This window comes from Periplaneta americana, chromosome 10 (genome assembly GCF_040183065.1).
Source record: "Periplaneta americana isolate PAMFEO1 chromosome 10, P.americana_PAMFEO1_priV1, whole genome shotgun sequence".
Taxonomy (NCBI): domain Eukaryota; kingdom Metazoa; phylum Arthropoda; class Insecta; order Blattodea; family Blattidae; genus Periplaneta; species Periplaneta americana.
The window spans coordinates 160,204,888-160,231,713 of record NC_091126.1 but is presented as its reverse complement, the minus strand read 5'-3'; the positions used below and the strand labels follow the sequence as shown (position 1 = coordinate 160,231,713).

At 37.7% G+C, this 26,826-nt stretch overlaps 1 protein-coding gene across 3 annotated transcripts in view; it reads left to right on the top strand.

Moving 5' to 3' along the window:
• The window catches only part of LOC138708116 (tyrosine-protein kinase transmembrane receptor Ror-like), an 811,918-nt gene that overhangs the window by 751,933 nt on the left and 33,159 nt on the right, over positions 1–26,826 (top strand). For all 3 annotated transcript variants that reach the window (XM_069838318.1, XM_069838319.1, XM_069838320.1), the window contains 4 exons: positions 4,433–4,653; positions 5,612–5,738; positions 10,674–10,809; positions 16,330–16,462. In XM_069838318.1, coding sequence (XP_069694419.1) covers positions 4,433–4,653; positions 5,612–5,738; positions 10,674–10,809; positions 16,330–16,462 — 617 coding nt within the window. The remainder of the gene's footprint in view (positions 1–4,432; positions 4,654–5,611; positions 5,739–10,673; positions 10,810–16,329; positions 16,463–26,826) is intronic.

Here is a 26,826-nt window from a genome sequence, read left to right as displayed (position 1 = left end):
TGGGTTAAGTCGACAGCAGTTAGTCTAGGATTTAATTTACTTTTCCTGACAATTAAACAATCATCTGCAGGTGAAGTCTTCCTTTTCCGGCCACAGTTTCCTTTTTTCTGGGGTGTGATGGATCCAGTCTCCCTGTATCGTTTTATGATCGAATTAACAGTAGCCAAACCAATGTGACACTCTGCAGCAATTTGCCTCTGTGTCATGGAAGAATGCTCTGCTAATGTTTTAATTTTAGACCATTTTCGTGGAGTTGTATCCATTTGTGAAGATGACAATGTACACAGGATTGCAGTATTAAGTCTTCAACACAACTGAAATGCTTATAAGTACAAAACGACAGGCAAAATGTCACATATTATAAAAAAATAATGACAGACCTTCAAAAATGGAATTACACGTACTACAGATGTCAATTAAAGCGGTATGAGCAGCTGTGAGGCCAAAAATGACAGAAAATGTAAAAATATGTGGTGTTGGGATTAATTTGCACGCTACTGTACAAACTCAAATGTAACACCTGCAACAACTTCTACATAGGACAGAGAGGCAGTTCATTTCAAACACGTTACAAAGAACACATCGCAGCCATAACAAAGTTACAAAACACTTCCACATATGCAGAACACATAACAAATGCTAACCACTCATACAGAGACATTAACAGAGGCATGGAAATTCTACACATCCAACCAAAAAGCCAGAAACTAAACACACTAGAACAATACGAAATATACAGACATACAAAAACATACCCAAATGAAATTATCAACACACAACTCAATTTCAGAATACACACACTCTTTGACTCCACATTACACTACACAAACACACCCCCACAGGAAACAAAACAAAAGGCTCCAACACCAGCAACAACCACTTCTGATGATGGCCAATAGTAGGCCGAAACATGTAACAAGGTAACATAAAATTTAACACGTGACAGATATATAATACGTTTTCCAAAGTGATATAGTGTTAAAAGTTGTGTAATCAAGATGTATAATATTTTTTAGTCGGTATAGTTTAAAAACATGCAACCCATGCCCACCACTTCGTACACTAGCCTATCTTGTCATTCAGTACTTCCATTAGTTAGCGCTAAGGGTCTTTAATCTTCTTAACCACCACTTACAAAAGAGCGGGGGGAGGGGGTGTGAAAGCTGCATTATCTATACCTTGACCAAAACTACTTCCCACTTGACAGCTTACAGAGAAGGGGGAGCAGTGTTGTCATGTTGCCCGTCTTTCGTGTAAGCAAGCGCGCTGCCGATAGAATGCAGTAATGAACGGCTGACATGAACACATACATTTCTAACGAATTTGTTGAACACTAGGGATTAAAATTTGTGTACATTATTATTTTTATTAGCCTATAATAATAGAATAATAATAATAATAATAATAATAATAATAATAATTAGTAGTAGTAGTAGTAGTAGTACCGGTATTCTTCAATGTAAATACCGTTAGAAAAGCGTCGAAAGGACTGTAAACTGTAAAAACAGTTTTAATTTAATACGAAGCCTCTACTTTTATGAGTATCAGTATTCTTCAATGTAATATTGTTAGAAAGGTGTTGAAAAAATTCTAAACTGTAAAAATATTTAAAATTAAAAATCTGCAGGGTCTTTTTCTTTTCAAATATTGGTAGCAGTGCTCTTATTAATTTTAACACAAGCAACAGTTCTCATTACGACTTGCACCAAAGATAAAAGAGGCTGCCATTTTCTTTTCTCCTGTTAAAATACTCTCTTACATAACACACCATCTCTCGCGCTTGACTCTTTAACGGGACACCTTGTCCAATATTCTTTATTCTCCGCCTGCCTTTCCTTCCGACATTGCAGAAGTCATCTATTTGAAAACTCTAGCAGAAACTAAAAAACACACACTCCACCAATGACAACGAAGATAATAATGTAATATAATTTAAACACAATAATTATCGATACACTGAAACAATAATACAACTAAATAATATTTTTAATTCACACAAAGCACGCATTAACCAGCCAACTCAGTCATTCCGGCCACTGTATTCACCACTAGGCCCTGGTATTCACGTGCAACTTGTAAACATAGACAAGGCAACACCGTCCCGTTACCATGGTTACGCGTCTCTTGTGATTGGTTGATTTGAATGGTTGCCATGGTAACATGCTAAAGGCGCCATTTGTCAGGTCGGAAGTTGTTTTGGAGAGACCATAGTCCTTGTGACTTTTCTTGCTTTTCGAGTCTTGTCAACCAGGCTTAAAAACCTTACTGGCATCTGATCGTCTCAACTATACTCGGTGTCATTCTTAACTCTTACTACATACAGATCCAAGCTCTACTCATTACTATTCTCAGGTGTGGATTCTAATGTGGCAGCTTTCCCTTGAAAATGTGCTTGAAATTTTCTTCTTTCCTCTTTGTTCTTCAATTTTTCCATGTCAAATTTCTTTGTCACCTGTCTTCCTCTTATCTTTTTCAGATGAATATGTACTTCGCATATCAGCAGCAAATGATCTGAGTTAATACCTGCTTCTGATAAAGTCATTGCACTTTATAAGCAATTTCGGAATCTTTGCTGTACCAGTAAATAGTCCATCTGATATCTGCTTTCGTTCCTAGGGCATGTCCATTTATATCTTTTTCGTTTATGTTGTTGGAATAATGTATTTCCAACAATCGTTGCATTTCTTTTGCAGAAATTCACCAAAGATTCTCCTCTGTTGTTTCTTTTTCCCAATCCATATTTTCCAACTGTTCTTCCATCTTGTCCTTCTCCTATTATTGCGTTCCATTCACCCATTAGGACTACTTGTGCTCCCTTCTCCTTCTCAACTATTTCTCCTATCTTGTCTTAGCTTTCTTACACTTCTTTGTCTGCTAATCCACTATGTGGCATGTAAATTTGCACTGCACCAAGTCTATTTTCTTCCCTACTAGTCTCACCATTGTCATCCGGTCCTCTGCATAATGCACTGATATCACTTTTTCTTTCACACATGGTCCCAATAATACACAAACATCTTAACTTCCTTTGCACTCACCACTTGAATAAAACAACTTAAATTCATCATTAAGCAACTCACCACTATTTTCCACCTGATTTCTGATATTTCCATCACATCTACTCTTTTTTCTTCTCATTTCTACCTTCAAGTTTTCCAACTTATCTGTGTGCAGAAGAGTCCTCACATCCACGTTCCAATCCTCAATCTCTTCTTCTTCTTCTTCTTCTCTGTTGGGTTGCTTCATAATATGTCCTTTCCCATCATCCCCCTCCCGGACATCCGAATGGGGGAATAGTTTGTCTGGAATCTTTTACCGTGGAAAGACTCATCATGCAATGTTTGCAGTTTTTCTTGGGAAAGATAAATGTGATAGCTCCCTGTTGCTTTCTGCACATCACTCTTTCTTTCGCATCGTAAAAGGTGCTAGGAAGCCCCAGCGTTGAGTTTAGGAGAGTGGATGTGACTAATTAGGCCCTCCAGACTTCACCGAAATTCACCGCAAGTGTTAAATATCAGTTCTATCAGGGTTTTATAATAGTACATTATGCAACGAGCCTATAATGGTAGTAATTAAGACGCGAGTATGTTTATGAAATGAGCGCAAGCGAGTTTCATAATTTTCATACGAGCGTCTTAATTACCATTATAGTCAAGTTTCATACGACTTTTTATGCTCGACCATATTTCTAACTTGAAATTATTCCTAAGTATTCATGTTATTCTTATCTGACTGAGGAACGGAACTGACCTTGTGCAATATCTCGTAAATTGTGAGATGTGCGCAGACACGAAAGTATTGATTTTTTCCGAGAAACAAATGTCGACATTGACCTTGATATAATCTAGAGAGTAAAATAAACATTAATCTTGATATAACCTTGAAATTGAATTAGACATTGAAAAACGAGATGACAAATTGAATTTATTTGAATATTATTTACAATTAACGCTAATTATTATAGTAACAGAACTAGTTGTCTTTCGATTGCATATCCGAGAATAATCGATACTTGCGCTTTCATATTGCTACAGTGATATTTTCTGATTGGTGGAACACCTGAACTTTAATGAATAGGTGTACTTTTATGAGGTCCATTAAAGGGCTGCTACCAGGTGTATAATTAGTACATTTCGGCATGGTCGAGCATAAAATTTATATTAATTGAACCAATTTTCTGCTATACTCAATTTAGGCCTAATCTGCGTACATTGTATTCTAATTCCCTTGGCCAGTTATACTTTTTTTTGTCGTGTGCAGTATTCTTATACATTTTCCACAATATAATTTTCCTCTTTCTCCATAATATAATTTTAAATAATTAATTTTCCATGAGAAACTATATATATATATATATATATATATATATATATATATATATATATATATATATATATATATATATAGTATAACAGTGCACTGTTTTCTTCAGGTAAGGTGTACAAAGGAGAGGTGAACACCGGTGTGGCAGGCGAGGTGCCACTCTTAGTAGCCATCAAAGCTCTTAAAGAAAATGCCACTCCGAAAACTCAGGCAGACTTCAGACGTGAAGTGGAGTTGATGACAGATCTACGTCATCCAAACATAGTGTGCCTCTTGGGCGTGGTGATGAAGGGGGAACCCCTCTGCATGTTGTTTGAGTACATGACACAGGTACGTACTTGCTTTGAAGAGTGTTAACCTATTGCATAATGAGTAATAGTGAAATTTTGTCTTTACTCTGATGCTGGAAGGCAATTAAATAGAGAATGTGAAAAGTGGATTTTTTTTCCATAAATGAAGGTGGTATACTTGTATCACAGTCTACTATATACAGCCACGAAGCTTGGGATGATTTTTTGCAATTCTCGCGATAGTTGCTAGCCGCTTGGAGCGCTGTGAGTACTAGGAACAATAGACTGTGTCACAGCCATCGTGATCTAATACAGGCCATAAGGCAGACCATGTAACTCGCTTAACCCGATCACGAAGGGCGGCGTTTCAACCATATAAATTAGTTGGAATGCATAAACAGTAACATATGTTTCTCTAAAATGTAGTGTAATTCCATTAATAAAATTTAAAACAATGATTATGAGACGCTTCAGACATAATTCACTTGCGAGTTAAGATGTAATATTATTTACGGTGTGAAAATTACGTTGTTCGTATGTGTAATACCTGCCTTTATTTTATGGGTAATACCTGCCTGAGATGTACTTCGTATATGCCAGTTTTACTCTCAATGCAAACGCTGGGTTTGCGTTAATTTAACATAGAGAAAATCATGGGATTTCCTGTGATCAGCTGGTCTTAATATGGGTCTCAAAGCACGAGATGGCTATGGAACAATCTAATCACGCACGCATCCTAGCGTGTGGAGGATAAAGCTGTGAGAAATGCTGATTTTGCTCTCTCCACTAACTCGACAATGCGAGTCTGGCGTCTTATTTGCAATGCGTATTGTTCGTCAAGGACTTGCACATACATGGTGCTGTCCTTAAAACTTGCTATGAAGTGCATGACAGTTGCTATGTTTGACCACCGTAATTTATCCCTTAAATTAGCGGGGCGTAACAACATTATCAGAAAGACGTTACTTATACTGAAATTGATTATTTTGTTGAACTAGGGAGACCTTCACGAGTTCCTCATCTGCCATTCTCCACGGTCAGATGTTTCGGCCTGCAGTGATGATGGCAATATTCACGTGCTGGAGCAGCCTGAGTTTCTTCACATCGCTCTGCAAATTGCTGCAGGTAGACAAGATATCTTTCTAGTTATATTTTCTGATTGGAACTGAATATCTGTGAAAGACCTTCAAGAATTATGTAATATCCCTTGATATGCTTGAAGTCGTGTAGTCCTGTAGCTTGTTGCTTGCCAACTTAGAAATATTTGCCTCTATATTCTCTGTGCTATGTGTACCTCAGTCAAAGTAAACACAACTGGTCATTACATTAAATATTGTAATTGTCAATGTATAAATTTGTTGGACAATTTCCTGTCACCAGTCACCTGTAAAATTGTAACTTTATAAAACAGGGCCCTGGTCTATACACTGGAACATATTCATTAGTATTTAGTATTTATTTATTTAACCTGGTAGAGATAAGGCCGTCAGGCTTTCTCTGCCCCTCTACCAGGGGATTACAACTATAATATGAAGAATAAAATTACAATTAATATTAAATTTACAATTACAATAAAAATTAAATATGACAAGATTACCTGATTAATGAAAGCTAGACATTTTATCATAGAAGTTAAGAACAAAGAATATGCTTGTATTTACTGAATTACAAATTAAACCTAGAATAACAAAATTCTATAGTGATGAAATTACCATATATTGGGATATTTTGTGATAGATTAAGAGAACTATTTACAAGAAACCATGTCTGAACGAGTCTCAATTACTGACCAAGTGCCTAGTAAGTTTGCGTTTGAATTGAATTTTATTTCGACAGTCCCTGATGCTAGCAGGTAACGAATTCCAGAGTCTTGGCAGGGCTATTGTGAAAGAGGATGAGTATGAGGAGGTGCGATGGGATGGTATTGTTAGTATTGTTTCATGGCGAGAGCGTGTGTTCAGATTGTGGTGGGAAGAAAGGTAAAGTGAAGCGAGACGACAGGTACGAAGGAATAGAAGAGTTCAAGATTTTGAAGAGAAGGAGAAGTGAATGTAAATTTCTTTTCTTATCTAGTTTAAGCCAACCTATTGCTTCCAGGGATGGAGTAATATGATCATATTTACGAACATTGCTTACAAAACGTACACACAAATTATGAGCACGTTGAAGTTTCGTTTTGTTGTCGCTGGAAAGGTCAGTCAGTAAAATGTACGCATAGTCAAAATAGGGAAATACAAGCATCTGCACAAGGGACTTTTTTAAGCAAGAGGCAAGATGAACATTTATCCTTTTTAGCACATGGATAATAGAATATACTTTTCTGCAGGTTTCTGTGATTTGCATGTCCCAGTTGAGATTATTATCCATGTGAATGCCAAGATTTTTTACCGAAGAAGTGAAAGGGATATGCCATATACTTACTTTAACGGGGGAAATGGCGAGGTGCTTTACAGTGTCATGTGATACACATACCTCCAGCAACTGTGAAAACTGCAGAAACAATGTATTATAAACATGCAGGTATAAACACCAAAAAAAAAAAAAAAATTATAAGGAATAATTGCAGCTCGCATGACAAGAAGTTCAATAGCAGTCCTTGGAGATGTGGCTAAAAAGTGCATTTTCATAGAAGAAAGGATTAAACAAACTGTAACAACATAGATTAGATTATCTTTTATTATAAATATCTTTCACTCAGTCCATAGCACTGCAGGTCTTGCAAAACTTGGTGGACTTACAGACGTCATTCCAAACCTTTCTCTCCTCAACTCCTTTCCTCCATCTTCTGACACCGATTTTTCTTAAATCACATTCAACCCCATCCAACCATCTCCTCCTCCCTGGTTTACCATCCAATGCTTTCTTTGGGTGCCTACCATTCCGGATTCTATAGACATGTCCCAAACATTTCAAACATCTGTTTTTAATGTAACTAGTGTGATTAGATCCATATCCTGGAAGAGGTTCGTAAATTATTTATTTGTTCTTATTCTCCACAAACCTGTCGTCTCTTTCAATGAGTATTATTGGCTTTTATACACACTTTTCTACCTTACAGTTTTCTCCCAGCTTCTTTGAAAAGTTGCAGATCAAAGGTGCTTTAACTCTTATGATGCCACTTCATGGAAGTTAGTCAGTTTTGCCACATTGGGACTGGAGTATTGTTATCTGTGTTCTGATGAGAATGATGGGGAAAGAACTGGTTATAAGTGTTGCCAGTCTCGCAATTTAAACAAATAAAGGGTGAATCAAAAGTCTGGAACCACATAAATATCTTCCATACGCTTGATTTTCGATTACTATAGGTGTTACCAGTGTTTGTAAGACCAAATGCTCTACCAGTGACACATTCGATTCTTGGCCTCGGCTATCTCAAAAGCAACTTTGAAATTTTAAATGGAAAGGGGGTCATATAGGTACTCAAAATCATGTGAAATTTTCTGAGAAAAACAATGGTGCAATCCGTTTTGAGATATCTCTAATCGTTTTCAAGTTATTTAAAGATAACTATAATAATGACATGAACATTAGTTACTACATCTACAGATATTTTGTAACATGGTAAGGTACTAAGGAGGCTTTGAAAAAGGTGTTTTTATGCAATTCTGGTAATTAATTTTTCCTGTTTTACTGTTTGGTTAACCTGTGACAGTTTCAATGCATTGTTGTGATTATTTGAAGCTTTCCTATAACAAATTTCTTGATTTTCGTGATGACATTATCGAAAGAGCGACGTTGACCAGTAGAATCGCCGACTAGGTCTCCAGATTTAACATTCTTGATTTTTTCTTTTGGGGTTATATAAAGAGCTTGATATATGAAGAGAGAATTGAGAATGTGGATAGAACATTTTGTAGCATTTCCTGGGTGACTTTAGCACAGGCTTCAATGATACGGTTCTTTAAATGTTCCATATTCTCAATTTTTTTTTTCATCCTACCAAGCTCTTTATGTAACTCCAAAAGAAAAAATCAAGGGATGTTAAATCTGGAGACATGGCAGACATTCTACTGGTCCACGTCGACCAATCCAATGTCCAGGGAACTGTTCGTCCAGTCTGCTGCAACATTTCTGTGGCTTAACCTACCAGAATGAAGAATGATATCAATTCTTTCCTCTTTCGATAATATCACGAAAATCGATAAATTTGTTACAGGAAAGCTTCAAATAATCACAACAATGCATTGAAACTGTCACAGGTTAACCAAACAGTAAAGCAGGTAAAGTTAATTACCAGAATTGCATAAAAACACCTTTTCCAAAGCCTCCTTAGTGCCATACCATGTTACAAAATATCTGTAGATGCAGTAACTAATGTTTGTGTCATTATGACAGTTATCTTTAAATAACGTGAAAACGATTAGAGATATCTCAAAACGGATTGCACCATTGTTTTTCTCAGAAAATTTCACATGATGTTGACTACCTATATGATCCCCTTTCCATTTAAAATTTCAAAGTTGCTTTTGAGATAGCTGAAGGCTAGAATCGAATGTGCCACTGGTAGAGCATTTGGTCTTACAAATACTGGTAACACCAATAGTAATCTAAAATCAAGCATATGGAAGATATTTATGTGGTTCCGACTTTTGATTCATCCTATATTATGAATGCCCATTTACAGAATTTGCCAGTTTCATAACATTGATATTATTATTATTATTATTATTATTATTATTATTATTATTATTATTGAAGTATAAAATTTTCTTTTTTTATAGCAAATTTACAATTTTAGTTGGATATAAATTTATAGTTATCAAATTAATTTATTATTTTTAGCCCTCTGCTACTTGATCTGTTCACATGAACTGCCTGTGTAATATCCAAACAAAACAGACTCACAAATATCAATGACCAGCTGAACAAAAGTGCCTACTTTCTCTCCACCTAAAATTCTGTAATTTTGTTGATGCCAAATGAGAGGCTCAGATACCACTTATTTGTGTACAAAAAATGAGAACAATCTACTGAATTATCTCTGAGATATTTAAAATTTTGTAGGTTTACAATCTGCATTACTGTTGCTGTATAAGTCCTTAAGATAGGTTAAGTCAGAAAAGACCAGTTTCCCTTAAACATACTTCCAGTCATGTAAAATTGTATTACATGTTGAATTCTAACACGAAACTGACCTGTAGTCAGCTTCTTGTCTATGTGGATGACGTGAATATGTTAGGAGAAAATCCACAAACAATTAGGGAAAACGCGGAAATTCTTGTTAAAGCAAGTAGAGCGATAGGGTTGGAAGTAAATCCCGAAAAGACTAAGTATATGATTATGTCTCGTGACCAGAATATTGTACGAAATGGAACTATAAAAATTGGAGATTTATCCTTCGAAGAGGTGGAAAAATTCAAATATCTTGGAGCAACAGTAACAAATCTAAATGACACTCGGGAGGAAATTAAACACAGAATAAATATGGGAAATGCGTGTTATTATTCGGTTGAGAAGCTTTTGTCATCTAGTCTTCTGTCAAAAAGTCTGAAAGTTAGAATTTATAAAACAGTTATATTACCGGTTGTTCTGTATGGTTGTGAACTTGGACTCTCACTTTGAGAGAGGAACAGAGATTAAGGGTGTTTGAGAATAAGGTTCTTAGGAAAATATTTGAGGCTAAGAGGGATGAAGTTACAGGAGAATGGAGAAAGTTACACAACGCAGAGCTGTACGCATTGTATACTTCACCTGACATAATTAGGAACAAAATCCAGACGTTTGAGATGGGCAGGACATGTAGCACGTATGGGCGAATCCAGAAATGCATATAGAGTGTTAGTTGGGAGGCCGGAGGGAAAAAGACCTTTGGGGAGGCCGAGACGTAGATGGGAAGATAATATTAAAATGGATTTGAGGGAGGTAGGATATGATGGTAGAGACTGGATTAATCTTGCTCAGGATAGGGACCAATGGCGGGCTTATGTGAGGGCGGCAATGAACCTGCGGGTTCCTTAAAAGCCAGTAAGTAAGTAAGTAAGTAAGCAGATAATTTTTTATGTAACAATAATCCTTAAATGATAGAGACTAGCGTCTGTAATATGTGTGTTTGCATTGCAGGAATGGAATACCTTTCAGGCCACCACTATGTACACAGAGATTTGGCTGCCAGGAATTGCTTGGTGGGTGATAATCTCACAGTTAAAATATCAGACTTCGGACTTTCGAGGGACGTCTATTCCTCAGATTACTACAGGTATTTATTGAATGAAAATACGTAATATGTTGTACTCTGTTACTCTCTGTACCTTTTTTTTTCTTGCCACAGTAAATTAATATAATGCACTACTGATATTATAGGAGACTTGGTAACAATGCTTGTATAGGTCAGTTTGAAACTTTCACGGTGGTCAGATTGTTTATCTTTGGTTGCACCATGTCAAAGAAGAGTTTACTTCCTGTATCTTCTGTAATGACGTTCTTACAATGTTGGAAGACTGATTAGCTCACCCAAAATTTACACTTTAACAAGGTCAGCAATTTAACTCTTTAGGAACTGGGATATTTCATATAAATAGTGAAAAAAAGAAGAAAAATTAAATATCAAAATGCACAAAAGAAAACGGGTGTTATTGCCCTCTATATCATATTCTAAATAAAAATATTATTTCAGTGCCGAAGACGTATATTAACTAATCATGGTATACTTACTTCTATATGTATGAGGAAAATTAACTCCAAACAAAATGTATGAAATCAAATTAAATATATTCGAAAGCGAGATTGAGTAAAATATTTCTAGTAGCTCAGGATCCAATGATACTACAATAGGGAAATTGAAACACTAAAAAATACATTTATATGGGGTTACCAATTTATTTTAAAAAAAGCTGGATGACTCATATGGATTACAAGAGATCAAGAAAAAATAATTAAAGAAGTGTTTCAAGATTCTGTAACACAGAGATGACTATACAAATCTGGCTTTCAGGTAGTAGCTCCCTGTAAAGCAGGTTTGAATAATTTCAAGGAAAAATTGTTCCGGGGCTGGGTATCAATCCCGGGACCCTTCGCTTAGCGTGCGAACGCTCTTCCGACTGAGCTACCCCAGGAACTATACACGACACCGTCACAATTAACAGAGATGACTGCTTGACAGCCTCTGATTCATCTCGAATGAGAATTTAAATGAACATTTCATCATTCTCCAAGTTACTGTCTTAAAAACAGATTGCCAAGACAAACTGACTTGGAACTACATTGTGGAATGAAGATCTTCCATAACATGTTATAATGACGACCAGAATTCTGTTAACCAAATATCTCAACGAATACGTTTTTCGCCATTTAGTATATTGAAGTACTTGGTCACATAAAATATTCTTGTCCACTAAGTCTGTTACATTTTTGGTGACTTGAATTTACTTAACATATATAGTTTGTAGTGTGCATCATGAAATATTTCGTTTCTTCAGTATTGAAGGCAACATTATTTCACCATTATCTTAAATATTTTCAAATTTCTGTATCGTTTGGGAAGTTTTATGACTAGTTACGCTGTGTTACTAAATTTTGAATGAAGGAAATGAAAGAAGTGGAATCAAACAAGACTGGACTGTATCCATGCTGGACTGCATCTAAAGAGCACCAAATAAGCTACTGAACACTTGAAGATGTGTAATGATCCTGTTAAGTATTAGAGAAGAACCAAAAAGGAAAAGAAAATTTGCAAACCAAGTTTATTAACTTAAAGTGAAATAATTATGATTTTAAGATGTAGCAACATTTGCTAACTGTAGTCCAATTGGGATTTGATTTTAATTTTTTATAGATTTAAAAATGCACTTAACTATGTAAGGAATAAATATTATTAAAATGTATAACGAAAACTGATAAAATGTACAGTTGGTTACAAAATTAAATTCTAAAATATTATATCCTCAAAATTAAAGCGAAAAATAAAGACAAGTAGATCTACATTCATTATCCAGCATATATATTCAATGAATATAGTGAAAATAGAAAAACAAAACAGAATTGAGAAGTAATTTTTACGGAGGAGAATATAATTTAACAGAAAACAGTAAATGGAAACACAATCAGAAGAAAAAAAATAAAACAAATATTGCAGAAAGTTAATCACGAATGGAGCACTACAACAATTTAACAACGTGAAGTGGCTGAGAAATTAATTAATTTGTATTTTATCTGTACATTTATCAAGCATTTTCTGCCTCAAGTGAGCTTCAAGGAAGAGTGAGGAGTTCCAAAGGATGATTAACTGCAGCCAGCATAATGAAAACGTCTTGGGAGACCATGAAGCCATGTTTGCTGAAAGACTGAACATGGCGGTACGGATTTTGTAAGGAGCTCTACTCTACCTCCAGAATTGCCAAGATTCAGCTATGCTTTTTCCAGATGTAAATGTATTAACTCTACATCTATGAGAAACGGGAGTGGACTTCAGCTGTTTCGCATGAAAATTGCATTAAATTTATCAAATATCCAACAACTGCTAGTGTTTATTCCTGTGAATTATCAACAGTTCGTCTAACCAAGAAATCAGGCTTGAAGATAAAACACATTTGAAATTACATTGGAAACCTGGAAAGAAGTGATGAAAATATAAAACTTGTGTAGACCGAATTTTGCATCTGGACGAATATATACAAAGAAACATACTGCCAAGAGAAAATGTATTAGTTGCGACATCCAAAACTCTCATCATGATTCAGTGAAGAAATTGTAATGTAAGAATGAACTGAAAACAAACATTTTAAAATAAGATGTTAGCAAATACAGAATTAAAGAGAAAATACTTTATGAACAACGCCTGAATATGCACGGTCTTCAAATATCCACACAATTCATTGCTCAGGAATATGCTATTATATTTAAAATCTTCAAAATTCACTATTTTAGCATGGATACCATACAAGAAACAGAATTAATTTACAAGTCATTGTTAAAAAAGAGTAACTACCATTACAATACTAAAGTCACCGTATCTGAGCAATTACAACTAAAAGAATTGGAATAATCAAAATTAAAACAGAGTGGAAATGATATGCAGCATTTCTGTTGAGGCTGTAAACTGGCCATATTAATATTGACATTTTTATTGTCTCGATTATTCATGCAGACAATCTGATCATTCTCAGTATGTCAGTAACTATCTATTTATTTTCTTTTGAATACAGAATTGTAACACTACTTTTCATTCCAGAGTACAGTGCACTGTTAACCAAATAAGGAACTTTCTGTATATGCACATACTAAAGCCCATGTTTTATACTTAAAAATTATGTGCTGTGTGGGTAAATGAACTACAATGAACTGTATGTTACGTGCATACATAACCATTGAAATCTGATACTGTAACTGCAAAAGATCTTCGAGTTTCATTCCAGAGTACAGTGCACTGTTAACCATATAAGCAACTTTCTGTATATGCACATACCAAAGCCCATGTTTTCATAATGACCCGTTATGCAGTACATGGTTTTCACCATAAGATCTATGCCACCAAGAGATACCACAAAGCCAGCGACGAATGTGTGTGTGAACTGTGTCAGAAGCTGTGTGGACGATATCACGTTGAAAACTGCCGTGAAAGGAAAACCTCTCTCACAAACTTCTGCAAAGACTAAGCTACAAATCCTATGCACATTGTGCACATTTCATTTCATTCAAAGCCCATGTTCTGTAATGAAACATTATGTGCTTTGTGGGCAAATAAGCTACAATGAACTGTATGTTACATACATAACCATTGAAATCTGACACTTTAACTGCAAAAGATCGAGTTTCGTTGTCAGCATTGCTCACTTTCTTTAAAAATCATGAAATATTTGCTGAAGTTGGTGTAATCTAACTCCTCAACCTTTTACTACAAATGCATGCAAACTTCGAGAGCAGACAACCTCACTGATATGTTTGGTTACATGAGATAACTTCTGTATGGAATGTTTGGGAAGTCATATTTGCAGAAGTACCACCATTTTTTTCAAGAATATTTGAAGTGAAAATTCAATTTTCCGGGTTCTCTTACTTTGAAACTAATGAGTGCAGTGTAAAATCTGAGTCATCTGCACTAAATTTCTGCTGTAACTAAGTACAGATTTAAGTACAGTGATTTAAGACGGCGCTTATTCCTTCGGATCCCGGCCAACTAGTCACTCATTACGAGTGCACCTCAGCAAATGTGTGGACTTCGGTCCTAGGTTCATAGATATCTATGACGTAGTGCAGAGGGCGGCCGCTAGAGGGAACCCAAGAGTTGGAGCTTAATCTGAGATGATTCTGTCTGACGCCGGGGTGGTATCCGATGTGGCTTAGTGGATAAAGCGTCAGCACGTAGAGCTGAAAACCCAGGTTCAAATCCCGGCACCGGAGAGAATTTTTCTCCGTTCCATTACTCTTTCATCATAAGTACAGATTTGTTCAGTTAAATCTCAACAGAGCTATAACAATTTCTCCGCATATTTCCAATATATGAAATGTTACTTATTGAGAGAACAATATTTCACATTATACAAGCAACAGTGAAATTCATAGAAAATTACTGGCTATGTTGATGTTTTTGCGTGTTTGTATAACATAATGGAAGATTATATGTATCTGTACTGCATCAGTGATTAAGTGTTTACATTTCTCCATCCATAGGTGTGATGATTTGTTGCAAGGAATACTGGTTTAAGCTATATGGATATTCTGAATGAAGAAACTGTGATATTTCATCAACTCACGTTCAAGGATTAGCTTTTCATGAACTTGAACTGGAAGAAAACATCGAATTTCACTGTCTAAGTATAAGAAGAGTGGGATGATAATCAACAGACATCTGATCTGTCTCATCAGAGCAAGACAAATAATTTCAGTACCGTTATTTAACATGCTTGCTGCCATGAAGTGTATGTACAAGCCCCAGTATGGAGGACACTGTTCACCCCTCATTGTGATGTCCATTATGTACAGTGAAGTGTGAAAGCACGTTGGAATGGCCTTATGGGATTCAAGTTTTAAGTTTCTATTTGTTTTAAGGAACTGAAGGATTATTCATAGGAAGAGTTATGGCAGCAGACAAAATATATCGTTTAAAGCAAAATTTGTTCATACATACTTCCAGTTGCAATAAAATTTTGCTGTGAACCTTCTCTTAATACCCGGATATAATGATGATGATTGTAAGTTGTTCGAGAAAGTAAACATACATACTTCAAGAACAGCACCTGCATTGTTAGAAAACATAAGAAATATCTTCAAAGTTGCGTTGTTTCTATATGTCAGAAGATTGTTTGCAGTTGCGTAATTCTGTGGACACAAAAAAACAAGCCATTAGTTATATCGTCTCGAGATCCTTTCATAATCCCATTTTAAGTAAAGTTCGCAATATGGAAGATATGGATTAACATTCTTGACATAGGGCTACTTGGCTACCGTGAGTTGCATCCTTTCTATGAAGATTACTAAAAAGTTACAGGCCTATTAAAATTATCTTATTTCATGCAGGTCTGTAACTTTGTTACAGAAATTTATTAGTAACTAAAAATGGAAAACAAAAAAGTTATTTTATTTGTGTCTCGCAATGTCATGATGATATTTTTGTCAGACAAATAAGTCCCATTCTACGCAGTCTCGAAATTTTAAGAGTTCAAAAATACAGTGGTTATTCACGAGTGATCGTGGAAGCTGCCACATCAAAACTGAAGTCTTACTGACTTGAAATTCTTGATTGGTTGCTCTGATTTAAAGTGAGGTGTTTGTTTTAATGCAGGGTTCAATCCAAATCACTGCTGCCTGTGAGGTGGATGCCTCCTGAATCCATTCTCTATGGCAAGTTCACAACGGAGTCTGATGTTTGGAGCTATGGAGTAGTTCTTTGGGAGATCTATAGCTACGGGCTACAGGTGGGCTGCCTCATCATTTTATGTCGAGTATATAAGGAACTGAAGGAAAAGAAACCACGCTTGGAGCTGTAATAACTTATAATGGGACGCTTAATTTCTCAACAGCCACTTGAAAATGACGCTGAAGGTCAATAATGTTTTCAACTGATAAAGAGGAAGTAAAACATAGCAGAAGAAACTACAAAATTTAATATTTGAACACTGAACTTCAGAGAAGAATAATTCTTAATTCGATGCAAGGGGCCCACACTGAAGTGTACTGAAAATTTATACACATTATAATTACTGAAACAGTATCAGCATAAATTTATTATGTATACATTGAATTGGCTACAGTATACGAGGCGCATCCAGAAAGTAAGTTTCCCTATTTTTAAAAAAAAAAAGAACACACACTTTCAGGAAAACATTTATTGGCAACAGGTACAGCAATGATTCAGCTATTTTTCAACATAGCCACCATCAGAATTGAGACACTTGTCATATTGTGGGATCAACTTTTGTATCCCTCTGTCATAGAACTCTGCCGCCTGTGAATGGAACCAGTGTGTGACAGACTTCTTCAGCTCTTCGTCGTTGCCAAAATGCTCACCGGAGGACAGGAATTTCTTGAGGTGCAAGAAAACGTGAAAATCACTGGGAGCAAGATCAGGACTGTAGGGTGGATGATCAAACAACTCCCAGCCAAATTCCGTCAAAACTGCAGCTGTGCGCCGAGCTGTATGTGGACGAGCATTGTCATGGAGGAGCACAACACCTGCAGTAAACATTCCACGCCTCTTGTTTTGAATGGCACGTCGCAATTTTCGCAGTGTTTGACAGTAACTGTCAGCGTTCACTATTTCACCTCTTGGAAGGAAGTCAATGAGCAGAATGCCCTTCCTGTCCCAGAACACCGTGCACATCACTTTCCATACTGACAGCGTCTGTTTGAATTTCGTCCTGACCGGAGATCCACTATGCCGCCAATGCATTGACTGCTGCTTGGTTTTCGGGGTGAAGTGCGAAATTCAAGTCTCATCGCCCATGACGATCCTGTTGAGGAACTCGTCGCCGTCATCTTGATACCGTTGCAGAAATGTCGGTGCTGCTCCTAAATGTTGCATTTTTTGTTCGGGTGTCAGGTTTTTCGACACCCACCTGGCACACACTTTTTTGAACAGCAGGTGCTTAGTGAAATCTCATGCAACAAGGATCGCGATATCTGCGGAAAATGGCTGCTCAGCCCCATAATCGTGAAGCGACGGTTCTCCATGGTGCACTGCCGCACCAGCTCAACACGATCATCATTGATGAGGGACGGTCGCCCACTGCGCTCTTCATCATGGACACTTTGACGACCTTCGGAAAACTGCCTACACCAGCGACGCACCATCTGCTTACTCATGATGTTCAGCCCATAGACCTGACAGAGCTGCCGATGAATTTCAATTGGTGCAATGCTTTGTGCATTAAAGAACTTTATAACTGACCGAACCTCACAGGCGGCGAGAGAAGGAATAGGAGCTTCCATTTCAGACCACTGCTGCCACGCTACTGGCACCAGGTGGGACCTGTCCGGCTGGCATATGATTGATACGTCATAGATCTGTTATGCATGTGCAATTGACACAGTTAATTACATTTACTTTCAAGGGGAAAAAATCGGGAAACTTACTTTCTGGATGCGCCTCGTATATTGAATTGGCAATGTATAAAATACAAACGATACTTTAAATAGCAACATTACTTTACAGTACAATTGTTACTATCGAAATATTTTTACCGTATTAATTTTAAAATTAAAATAAGAACAACTATTACATTGCTTACATAGGAAACAAGACAAATTTTAGCACCTTCAACTCTGTGAGGATGCTGAAGTAGTAGATGGAAGATAGAAGATGGATTGGTACTTGTGCCATGCTCTCTTGCAGTCATGTGGCAGCAGAAGATGTAGTCTAGTACTAATAGCCTACACAGAGTTAAGAAATTATACAACTGCTACAGTAATGACAGGCATTAATTTGTGATTAGCGTGTTGCAGAAATTTCTGTATGGCCGTAATATTTTGCATTCACTTTGACAGTGAATATGCTGTCTTTATTATCGGACCAGATATAAACCGGTACTGTATGCTGAAGAGAAACACAATTCTGAATGGATTCCTGAAAGTGAAAATTCATATAACTCATGTCTGTGGACGAATTGTGCATTAACTAGAAGAGTTGCTCACAGTGAGGAAATTCATTTTCTTCAGTTCCTATCCAACTTTATTTCGCATTGAATTGGCTTTATAATATACTGAATAGGTTATGTGCAAGATACAAACAAGACTTGAAATACAGTAAGTTGGTACTGCTTTTGACATCAAAATCTTTACACTATATTTATTTTAAAATTATGTCAAGCAGTAGACCTGAAATAAATAACAATTATTACTTTCTTGCAACTATTACAGAAGCAGGCAGATCTTAATTTGTGAGAGGTGTGTCGAAAAAACTTTTGTATTGCACTGATATTTTGCATTTAGTGAATTTGCTCCCTTCATTATCAGATCAGATATATTGAAGAGAAACACCATTCTCAATGGATTCCTAAAAGTGAAATTTCACATAGCTCATGTCTGTCTTAAGTGTGAACAGAATTGTGTGTTAACCAGAGAAGGAGTTGCTCAGAGTAAGAAAATTCATTTGATTAAGTTCTTGTCTAGGTATTGAAGGTAGAAAAGTACGATAGTTTGCACATTTTTACACACACATATTTAATGAAGACTATTATAGAATGAAGATATTGTTCACCTACACCTGTACTATTTTTACATCAGTGAAACAGATTCAAGCAAGTTACAATCCAGACTTCACTATCAACTTCACAAACTTGGCGCTGTAAAAAAACAGTTTAATTTTAGTTACTTGTAAGAAAGTATGACTGATTTTATTTTAAATTTAATGGTATACAGTAGCATGCAAATTAATCCGAACAACGTAATTACTTATGCAAAAACACTCAAACGGGATAAAAAAAAAAGGATCTAAGACATACCTCAGTAATCTATGTGGCCTCCCTTGTTCATAATAACAGCTCTGAGACGATTTGGCATGGATTCCACTAATTTCCCACAAATATTCTTCATTTCTTCATCACGAAACCATACACCAATTAGGGCAGAAATCATCTTCTCCTTTGTAGAACAATCCATTTTTTGCATTCTTGTTTTGCAAATTGACCACAAGTTCTCAATGGGGTTGATGTCGGGTGAGTTGCCTGGCCAGGGGAGTACCTGAATATTCTTCTTGTTGAAGAATTCTGTAGTTTTTCGAGACATATGGCATGGTGCCAGGTCTTGTTGGAACACACCTCTGCCATCCGGAAATAATTTTTGCAGCTGGGGTACGATTCTGGTTTCCAATAAGTGAATGTATTTGTCAGAATTCATCATTCCCTTGATAGGTATTAATGCTCCAGGCCCTTCATGTGTAAAACAACCCCAAAACATTACTTTAGGGGGGTATTTGGGTGCTTGTTAGAGATGAGCTGCTGTTACTTTTTCGGATCCTTTCCGTACGTAAGAAACACGGTGGCCGTGGACTTCGAAATGAGACTCATCGGAAAAAAGTACATTCTTCCAGTCATTCACTGTCCAGTGTTGATGTAATTTTGCCCACATTAAGCGTTTTTGCACATAACAGGGGTTAGCAGTTGCTTCTTAATAGGCTTACGAGCCCTTCGTCCAGCTTCCAAGAGCCTACGCCACACTGTTGTGACGTGAATATTCGCCCCAGTGGTAGCCATTAACTCGCGGTGGGTTAAGTCGACAGCAGTTAGTCTAGGATTTAATTTACTTTTCCTGACAATTAAACGATCATCTGCAGGTGAAGTCTTCCTTTTCCGGCCACAGTTTTCTTTTTTCTGGGGTGTGATGGATCCAGTCTCCCTGTATCGTTTTATGATCGAATTAACAGTAGCCAAACCGATGTGACATTCTGCAGCAATTTGCCTCTGTGTCATAGAAGAATGCTCTGCTAATGTTTTAATCTTAGACCATTTTCGTGGAGTTGTATCCATTTGTGAAGACGACAGAATGTACACAGGATTGCAGTATTAAGTCTTCAACACAACTGAAATGCTTATAAGTACAAAACGACAGGCAAAAGTCACATATTATAAAAAAAAATAATGACAGACCTTCAACAATGGAATTACACGTACTACAGATGTCAATTAAAGCGATATGAGCAGCTGTGAGGCCAACAATGACAGAAAATGTAAAAATATGTCGTGTTCGGATTAATTTGCATGCTACTGTATTTAATTTGTGCTGTTTCATTTGTGAGGTCTAGTGTCATGGAATTTGTGATAGTGACATGCTATTCTGATTCTGATTCACCCTGGATTATCTAGTATTTGCCTTGAATTTGCGGAAAACCTCGGAAAAAATCCAACCAGGCAATCAGCCCAGGTAGGATTGGATATCTCGAGACAAGAGAAAGATATTTAGAAGAATTTCTATTGTAGAAATCTCTTTGAGCTCACATATCTTTCATAGGAACAAGAAACTGTTTATGAAAGAATCATAGATTATATCACCTTAAGTAAAAATAAGGAATAGAGATCTAGGCATCTCGAATATGAACTTCGACATTTAAGACAATCACAGTAATTCTCATAGTTGTCTCTGAGCAGAAATCTACGGTCATAACAATATGAATTTTCTATGGATATTTTCTAACTTAGTCAAGTCAGTTGTAACAGAATTTCAAATTAAATATGCTTATTCGAGTTACGATCTAAGGTAGAGTTCCCAGACATCCCGTAAAATACGGGATTGTCCCGTTTTTCCCTAATGCAGCCCGTTGCCCCGAGAAAAGTCTTTGGGATAGATTTCCATCCCGTATTTTCGAGTTCTAAACTGAGCAAAAATGGAGAAGTTACAATGTCTATTCTACATTAAAAATTACAAACATCGCACTTCTTTGTAGATACACTATTATGAAACAATTATTGTGCATTATTAATTTCTCAAGGTGACTGATGACAACTCGAAAAATTTAGCTGATAAATTATGGGTGGATCTTTTTAAAAGAACTGAAGGATAACTCTCAAATTAGAAGAGGGAAGTGGAGTTAATTATGTATATCGCTGGAACAAATGCATGTGTCGAAAGATAATTTTCTGGCAAGAATATTCTATAGACTGATGAGAAAAATAGTCTGTAAAAACAGTAAAATCAATGCTTGTTGTAAAATAATCCTTCAGTGAGGATTGTGTTCCTTTTTATACAAGTTTCTTCAAAATAAACAAGGTTAAGTGTAATTAATTCCTCAGAGAAATATTGTAAGGTAAAAGCGGATTGATTTATAGGAATATTGTCACGAGAGTAGAGTATATTATAGCTATTTCTGTAATAACTCAGCAAAAAACATTTGAAAGCAACTTACATAAAGAACCTTAAAAATTAATGAAAATATGAAACCCTAGACCATTTTGTTTACACTTAATTAGTGAAGAGTTTGTGTAGTAAAGTTTAACACAAACACACACACACAAACACACTCTCCCTCTCTCTCTCTCTCTCTCTCTCTCTCTCTCTCTCTCTCTCTCTCTCATTATTTCCGGTATTAGATACTCAAATATTTTAGGTACCGAAAAAATAAGTGTAGAAGAAAGTGCGACGGATTTGCTGGATTTTAGAGGTGATTATTAGTGAGCATGCGGGGATGCTACAGTTAAAAGGGCGGATCTCTGAGCCGCTTCGTTCTCCTTGTGTAGAGAAAATTCTGTTTTGGAAAGTCAAAATGACCATTTTTTTTTAATTTGCGAGCCTCTACCGTCCAAACGCACGGGGACAGAGAGTTGTCCTTTACACTAAGGATAGAGATCGAGGAGGTATATTCAACGCACTTATCACCTTTGTTCTCACTACAAGTACTGCGGAGTTATGGCGGCAAGAATGTCAGCAGAATAGTGATTTAAACCCTTCCCATTTTTTTCCCGAAAATCAGCTTGTGTTCGGGATTCCCATTTCGATGCTATCGTGTAAGAAGTACGTCAAGGGAGAATACAGGACTGCATCACGTTCCAAGGTATGGCCATTAATTCCGGGATTAGAGACTAAAATATATTAGGTACCGAAAAAATAAGGCTAGAAAAAAGTGCGACGATTTTTTTTCCCGAAAATCAACTTGTGTTCGGGATTGCCATTTCGATGCTATCGTGTAAGAAGCACGTCAAGGGAGTATACAGGACCACATCACGTTCTAAGGTATGGCCATTAATTCCCGGATTAGAGACTGAAATATTTTAGGTACCAAAAAAGTAAGTGTAGAGAAAAGTGCGACGGATTTGCTGCATTTTAGAGGTGATTATTAGTGAGCATGCAGGGATGCTACAGTTAAAAGGGCGGGTCTCTGAGCCGCTTCGTGCTCCTTGTGTAGAGAAAATTCTGTTTTGGACAGTCAAAATGACCATTTTTTCAAAATTTGCGAGCCTCTACCGTCCAAACGCACGGGGAGAGAGAGCTCTCCTTTACACTCAAGATAGAGTTCGAGGAGCTCTATTCGACGCACTTATCAGCTTTGTTCTCACTACAAGTACTGCGGAGTTATGGAGGCAAAAATGTCGGCGGAATAGTGATTTAAACCCTTCCCATTTTTTTCCCGAAAATCAGCTTGTGTTCGGGATTCCCATTTGGATGCTATCGTGTAAGAAGTACGTCAAGGGAGAATACAGGACTGCATCACGTTCCAAGGTATGGCCATTAATTCCGGGATTAGAGACTGAAATATATTAGGTACCGAAAAAATAAGGCTAGAAAAAAGTGCGACGGATTTGCCGGATTTTAGAGGTGATGATTAGTGAGCATGCGGGGATGCTACAATTTCAAGGGCAGGTCTCTGAGCCACTTCGTTCTCCTTGAGTAGAGAAAAATCTGTTTTGGAAGGTCAAAATGACCGTTTTTTTTAATTTGCCGGCCTCTCCCGTCCAAACGCAGGGGGATAAAGAGTTGTACTTTATACTGGAGATAGAGTTTGACGAGCTGTATTTAACGCACTCATCGGCTTCGTTGTGACTACACGTATTGCGCAGTAATGGTGGCAAGAATGTCGGCGGAAGGATGGTTTAAACCCTTCCCCCTTTTTTCTCGAAAAACAGAAAGTATTCGCGATTGCAATTTTTATGCTATCATGTAATAAGAAAGTCAAGGGGGAATACAGGGCCGCATCCCGTTCCTCAGTATGGCCATTATTTCCAGAATTAGAGACTCAAATATTTCACGTACCCAAAAATTAAGGCTAGAAAAAAGTGCTGCGGATTTGCCAGATTTTAGCGGTGATTACTAGGGAAAATGCGGGGATGCTACAGTTAAAAGGGCGGGCCTCTGAGCCGCTTCATTCTCATTGTGTAGAAAAAAGTCTGTCTTGGAAGGTCAAAATGACCATTTTTTTTTTTAAATTTTCCGGCCTCTCCCGTCCATACGCGGGGGGATAAAGAGTTGTCCTTTATTCTGGAGATAGAGTTCGACGATCTCTATTCAACGCACTTGTCTGCTTTGTCGTGACTACACGTACTGCGGAGTTATGGCGGCAAGAATGTCGGCGGAAAAACAGAAAGTGTTCGCGTTTGCCATTCAGATGCTACCGTGTAATAAGTAAGTCAAGGGAGACTCCAATATTTCAGGTACCCAAAAATTAAGACTGGAGAAAAGTGTGGTGGATTTGCCGGAATTTAGCTGTGATTACTAGGGAAGATGCGCGGATGCTACAGATAAAAGGGCGGGCCTCTGAGCCGCTTCGTTCTCCTTGTGTAGAAAAAAGTCTGTTTTGGAAGGTCAAAATGACCGTTTTTTTTTTAATTTTGCCGGGCTCTCCCGTCCAAACTCAGGGGGATTAACAGTTGTCCTTTATACTGGAGATAGATTTCGACGATCTGTATTCAACTCACTCATCGTCTTTGTTGTGACTACACGTACTGCGGAGTTATGTTGGCAAGAATGTCGGCGGAAAAGTGGTTTAAATTCTTCCCCCATTTTTCTCCAAAAAAAAAGTGTTCGCGTTTGCCATTCTGATGGTACCGACTAATAGGTAAGTCAAGGGGGAAAACAGGGCCGCATCCCGTTCCTCGGTATGGCAATTATTTCCTTAATTAGAGACTCAAATATTTCAGGTACCCAAAAATTAAGGCTGGAGAAAAGTGCAGCGGATTTCCCGGATTTTAGCTGCGATTACTAGGGAAGATGCACAGATGCTACAGTTAAAAGGGCGGGCCTCTGAGCCGCTTCGTTCTCATTGTGTAGAAAAAATCTCTCTTGGAAGGTCAAAATGACCAAATTTTGAAATTTGCCGGCCTCTCCCGTCCAAACTCAGGGGGATTAAGAGTTGTCCTTTATACTGGAGATAGAGTTCGACGAGCTGCATTCGACGCACTCAGTGGCTTTGTTGTGACTACACGTACTGGGGAGTTATGGCGGCAAGAATGTCGGCAGTAGGGTGGTTTAAACTCTTCACCCTTTTTTCTCGAAAAACAGAAATTGTTCGCGATTGCCATTCTGATGCTACCGTGTAATAAATAAGTCGAGGTGGAATACAGGGCCGCATCCCGTTCCTGGGTATGGCCATTATTTCCGGAATTAGAGACTCAAATATTTGAGGTACCCAAAAATTAAGGCTGGAGAAAAGTGCGGCGGATTTGCCGGATTTTAGCGGTGATTACTAGGGAAGATGCGGAGATACTACATTTAAAAGGGCGGGCCTCTGAAACGCTTCGCTCTCCTTGTGTAGAAAAAAGTCTGTTTCGGAAGGTCAAAATGGCAACTTATTTAATTTGCCGGCCTCTCCCGTCCAAACGCAGGGGGATAAAGAGTTATCCTTTATACTGGAGATAGAGTTCGACGAGCTGTTTTTAACGCACTCATCGGCATTGTTGTAACTACAAGTACTCCGGAGTTATGGTGGCAAGAATGTCGGCGGATCCCTTCCCCCTTTTTTCTCGAAAAACAGAAAGTGTTCGCGATTGCCATTCTGTTGCTGCCGTGTTATAAGTAAGTCAAAGGGGAATACAGGGCCGCATCCCGTTCCTCGGTATGGCCATTATTTCCGGAATTAGACACTCAAATATTTCAGGTACTCAAAAATTAAGGATGGAGAAAACTGCGGCGGATTTGCCGGATTTTAGCTGTGATTACGAGGGAAGATGCGCGGATACTACAGTTAAAAGGGAGGGCGTCTGAGCCGCTTCGTTCTCAAGGTGTAGAAAAAATCTGTCTTGGAAGGTCAAAATGATCAAAAATTTTGAAATTTGCCGGACTCTCCCGTCCAAACGCAGGGGGATTAAGAGTTGTCCATTATACTGGAGATAGAGTTCGACGAGCTGTATTCAACGCACTCATCGGCTTTGTGGTGACTACACGTAAGGGGAGTTATGGCGGCAAGAATGTCGGCGGAGGGGTGGTTTAAACTCTACCCCCGTTTTTCTCGAAAAAAAGAAATTGTTCGCGATTGCCATTCAGATGCTGCAGTGTAATACGTAAGTCGAGGTGGAATACAGGGCCGCATCCCGTTCCTGGATATGGCCATTATTTCCGGAATTAGAGACTCAAATATTACAGGTACCCAAAAATTAATGCTAGAAAAAAGTGCTGCGGATTTGCAGGATTTTAGCGGTGATTACTAGGGAAGATGCACAGATGCTACAGTTAAAAGGGCGGGCCTCTGAGCCTGTTTGTTCTCCTTGTGTAGAAAAAAGTCTCTTTTGGAAGGTCAAAATGACCAGTTTTTGAAATTTTGCCGGCCTCTCCCGTTCAAACGCAGGGGGATAAAGAGTTGTCCTTTATACTGGAGATAGAGTTCGACGAGCTGTATTTAACGCACTAATCTGCTTTGTCGTGACTACAAGTACTGCGGAGTTATGGTGGCAACAATGTCGGCGGAAGGGTGGTTTAAACCCTTCCCCCTTTTTTCTCGAAAAACAGAAAGTGTTCGCGATTGCCATTCTGATGCTACCGTGTAATAAGTAAGTCAAGGGGGAATACAGGGCCGCATCCCGTTCCTCGTTATGGCCATTATTTCCGGAAGTAGAGAATCAAATATTTCAGGTACCCAAAAATTAAGGCTAGAAAAAAGTGCGGCGGTTTTGCCGGATTTTAGCGGTGATTACTAGTGAGGATGCGGTAATGCTACATTTAAAAGGGCGGGCCTCTGAGCCGCTTCCTTCTTCTAGTGTAGAAAAAAAGTCTGTTTTGGAAGATCAAACTGACTATTTTTTGAAATTTTGCCGGCCTCTCCCGTCCAAACGCATGGGGATAAAGAGTTGTCCTTTATACTGGAGATAGAGTTCGACGAGCTGTATTTAACGCATTCATCGTCTTTGTTGTGACTACACGTACT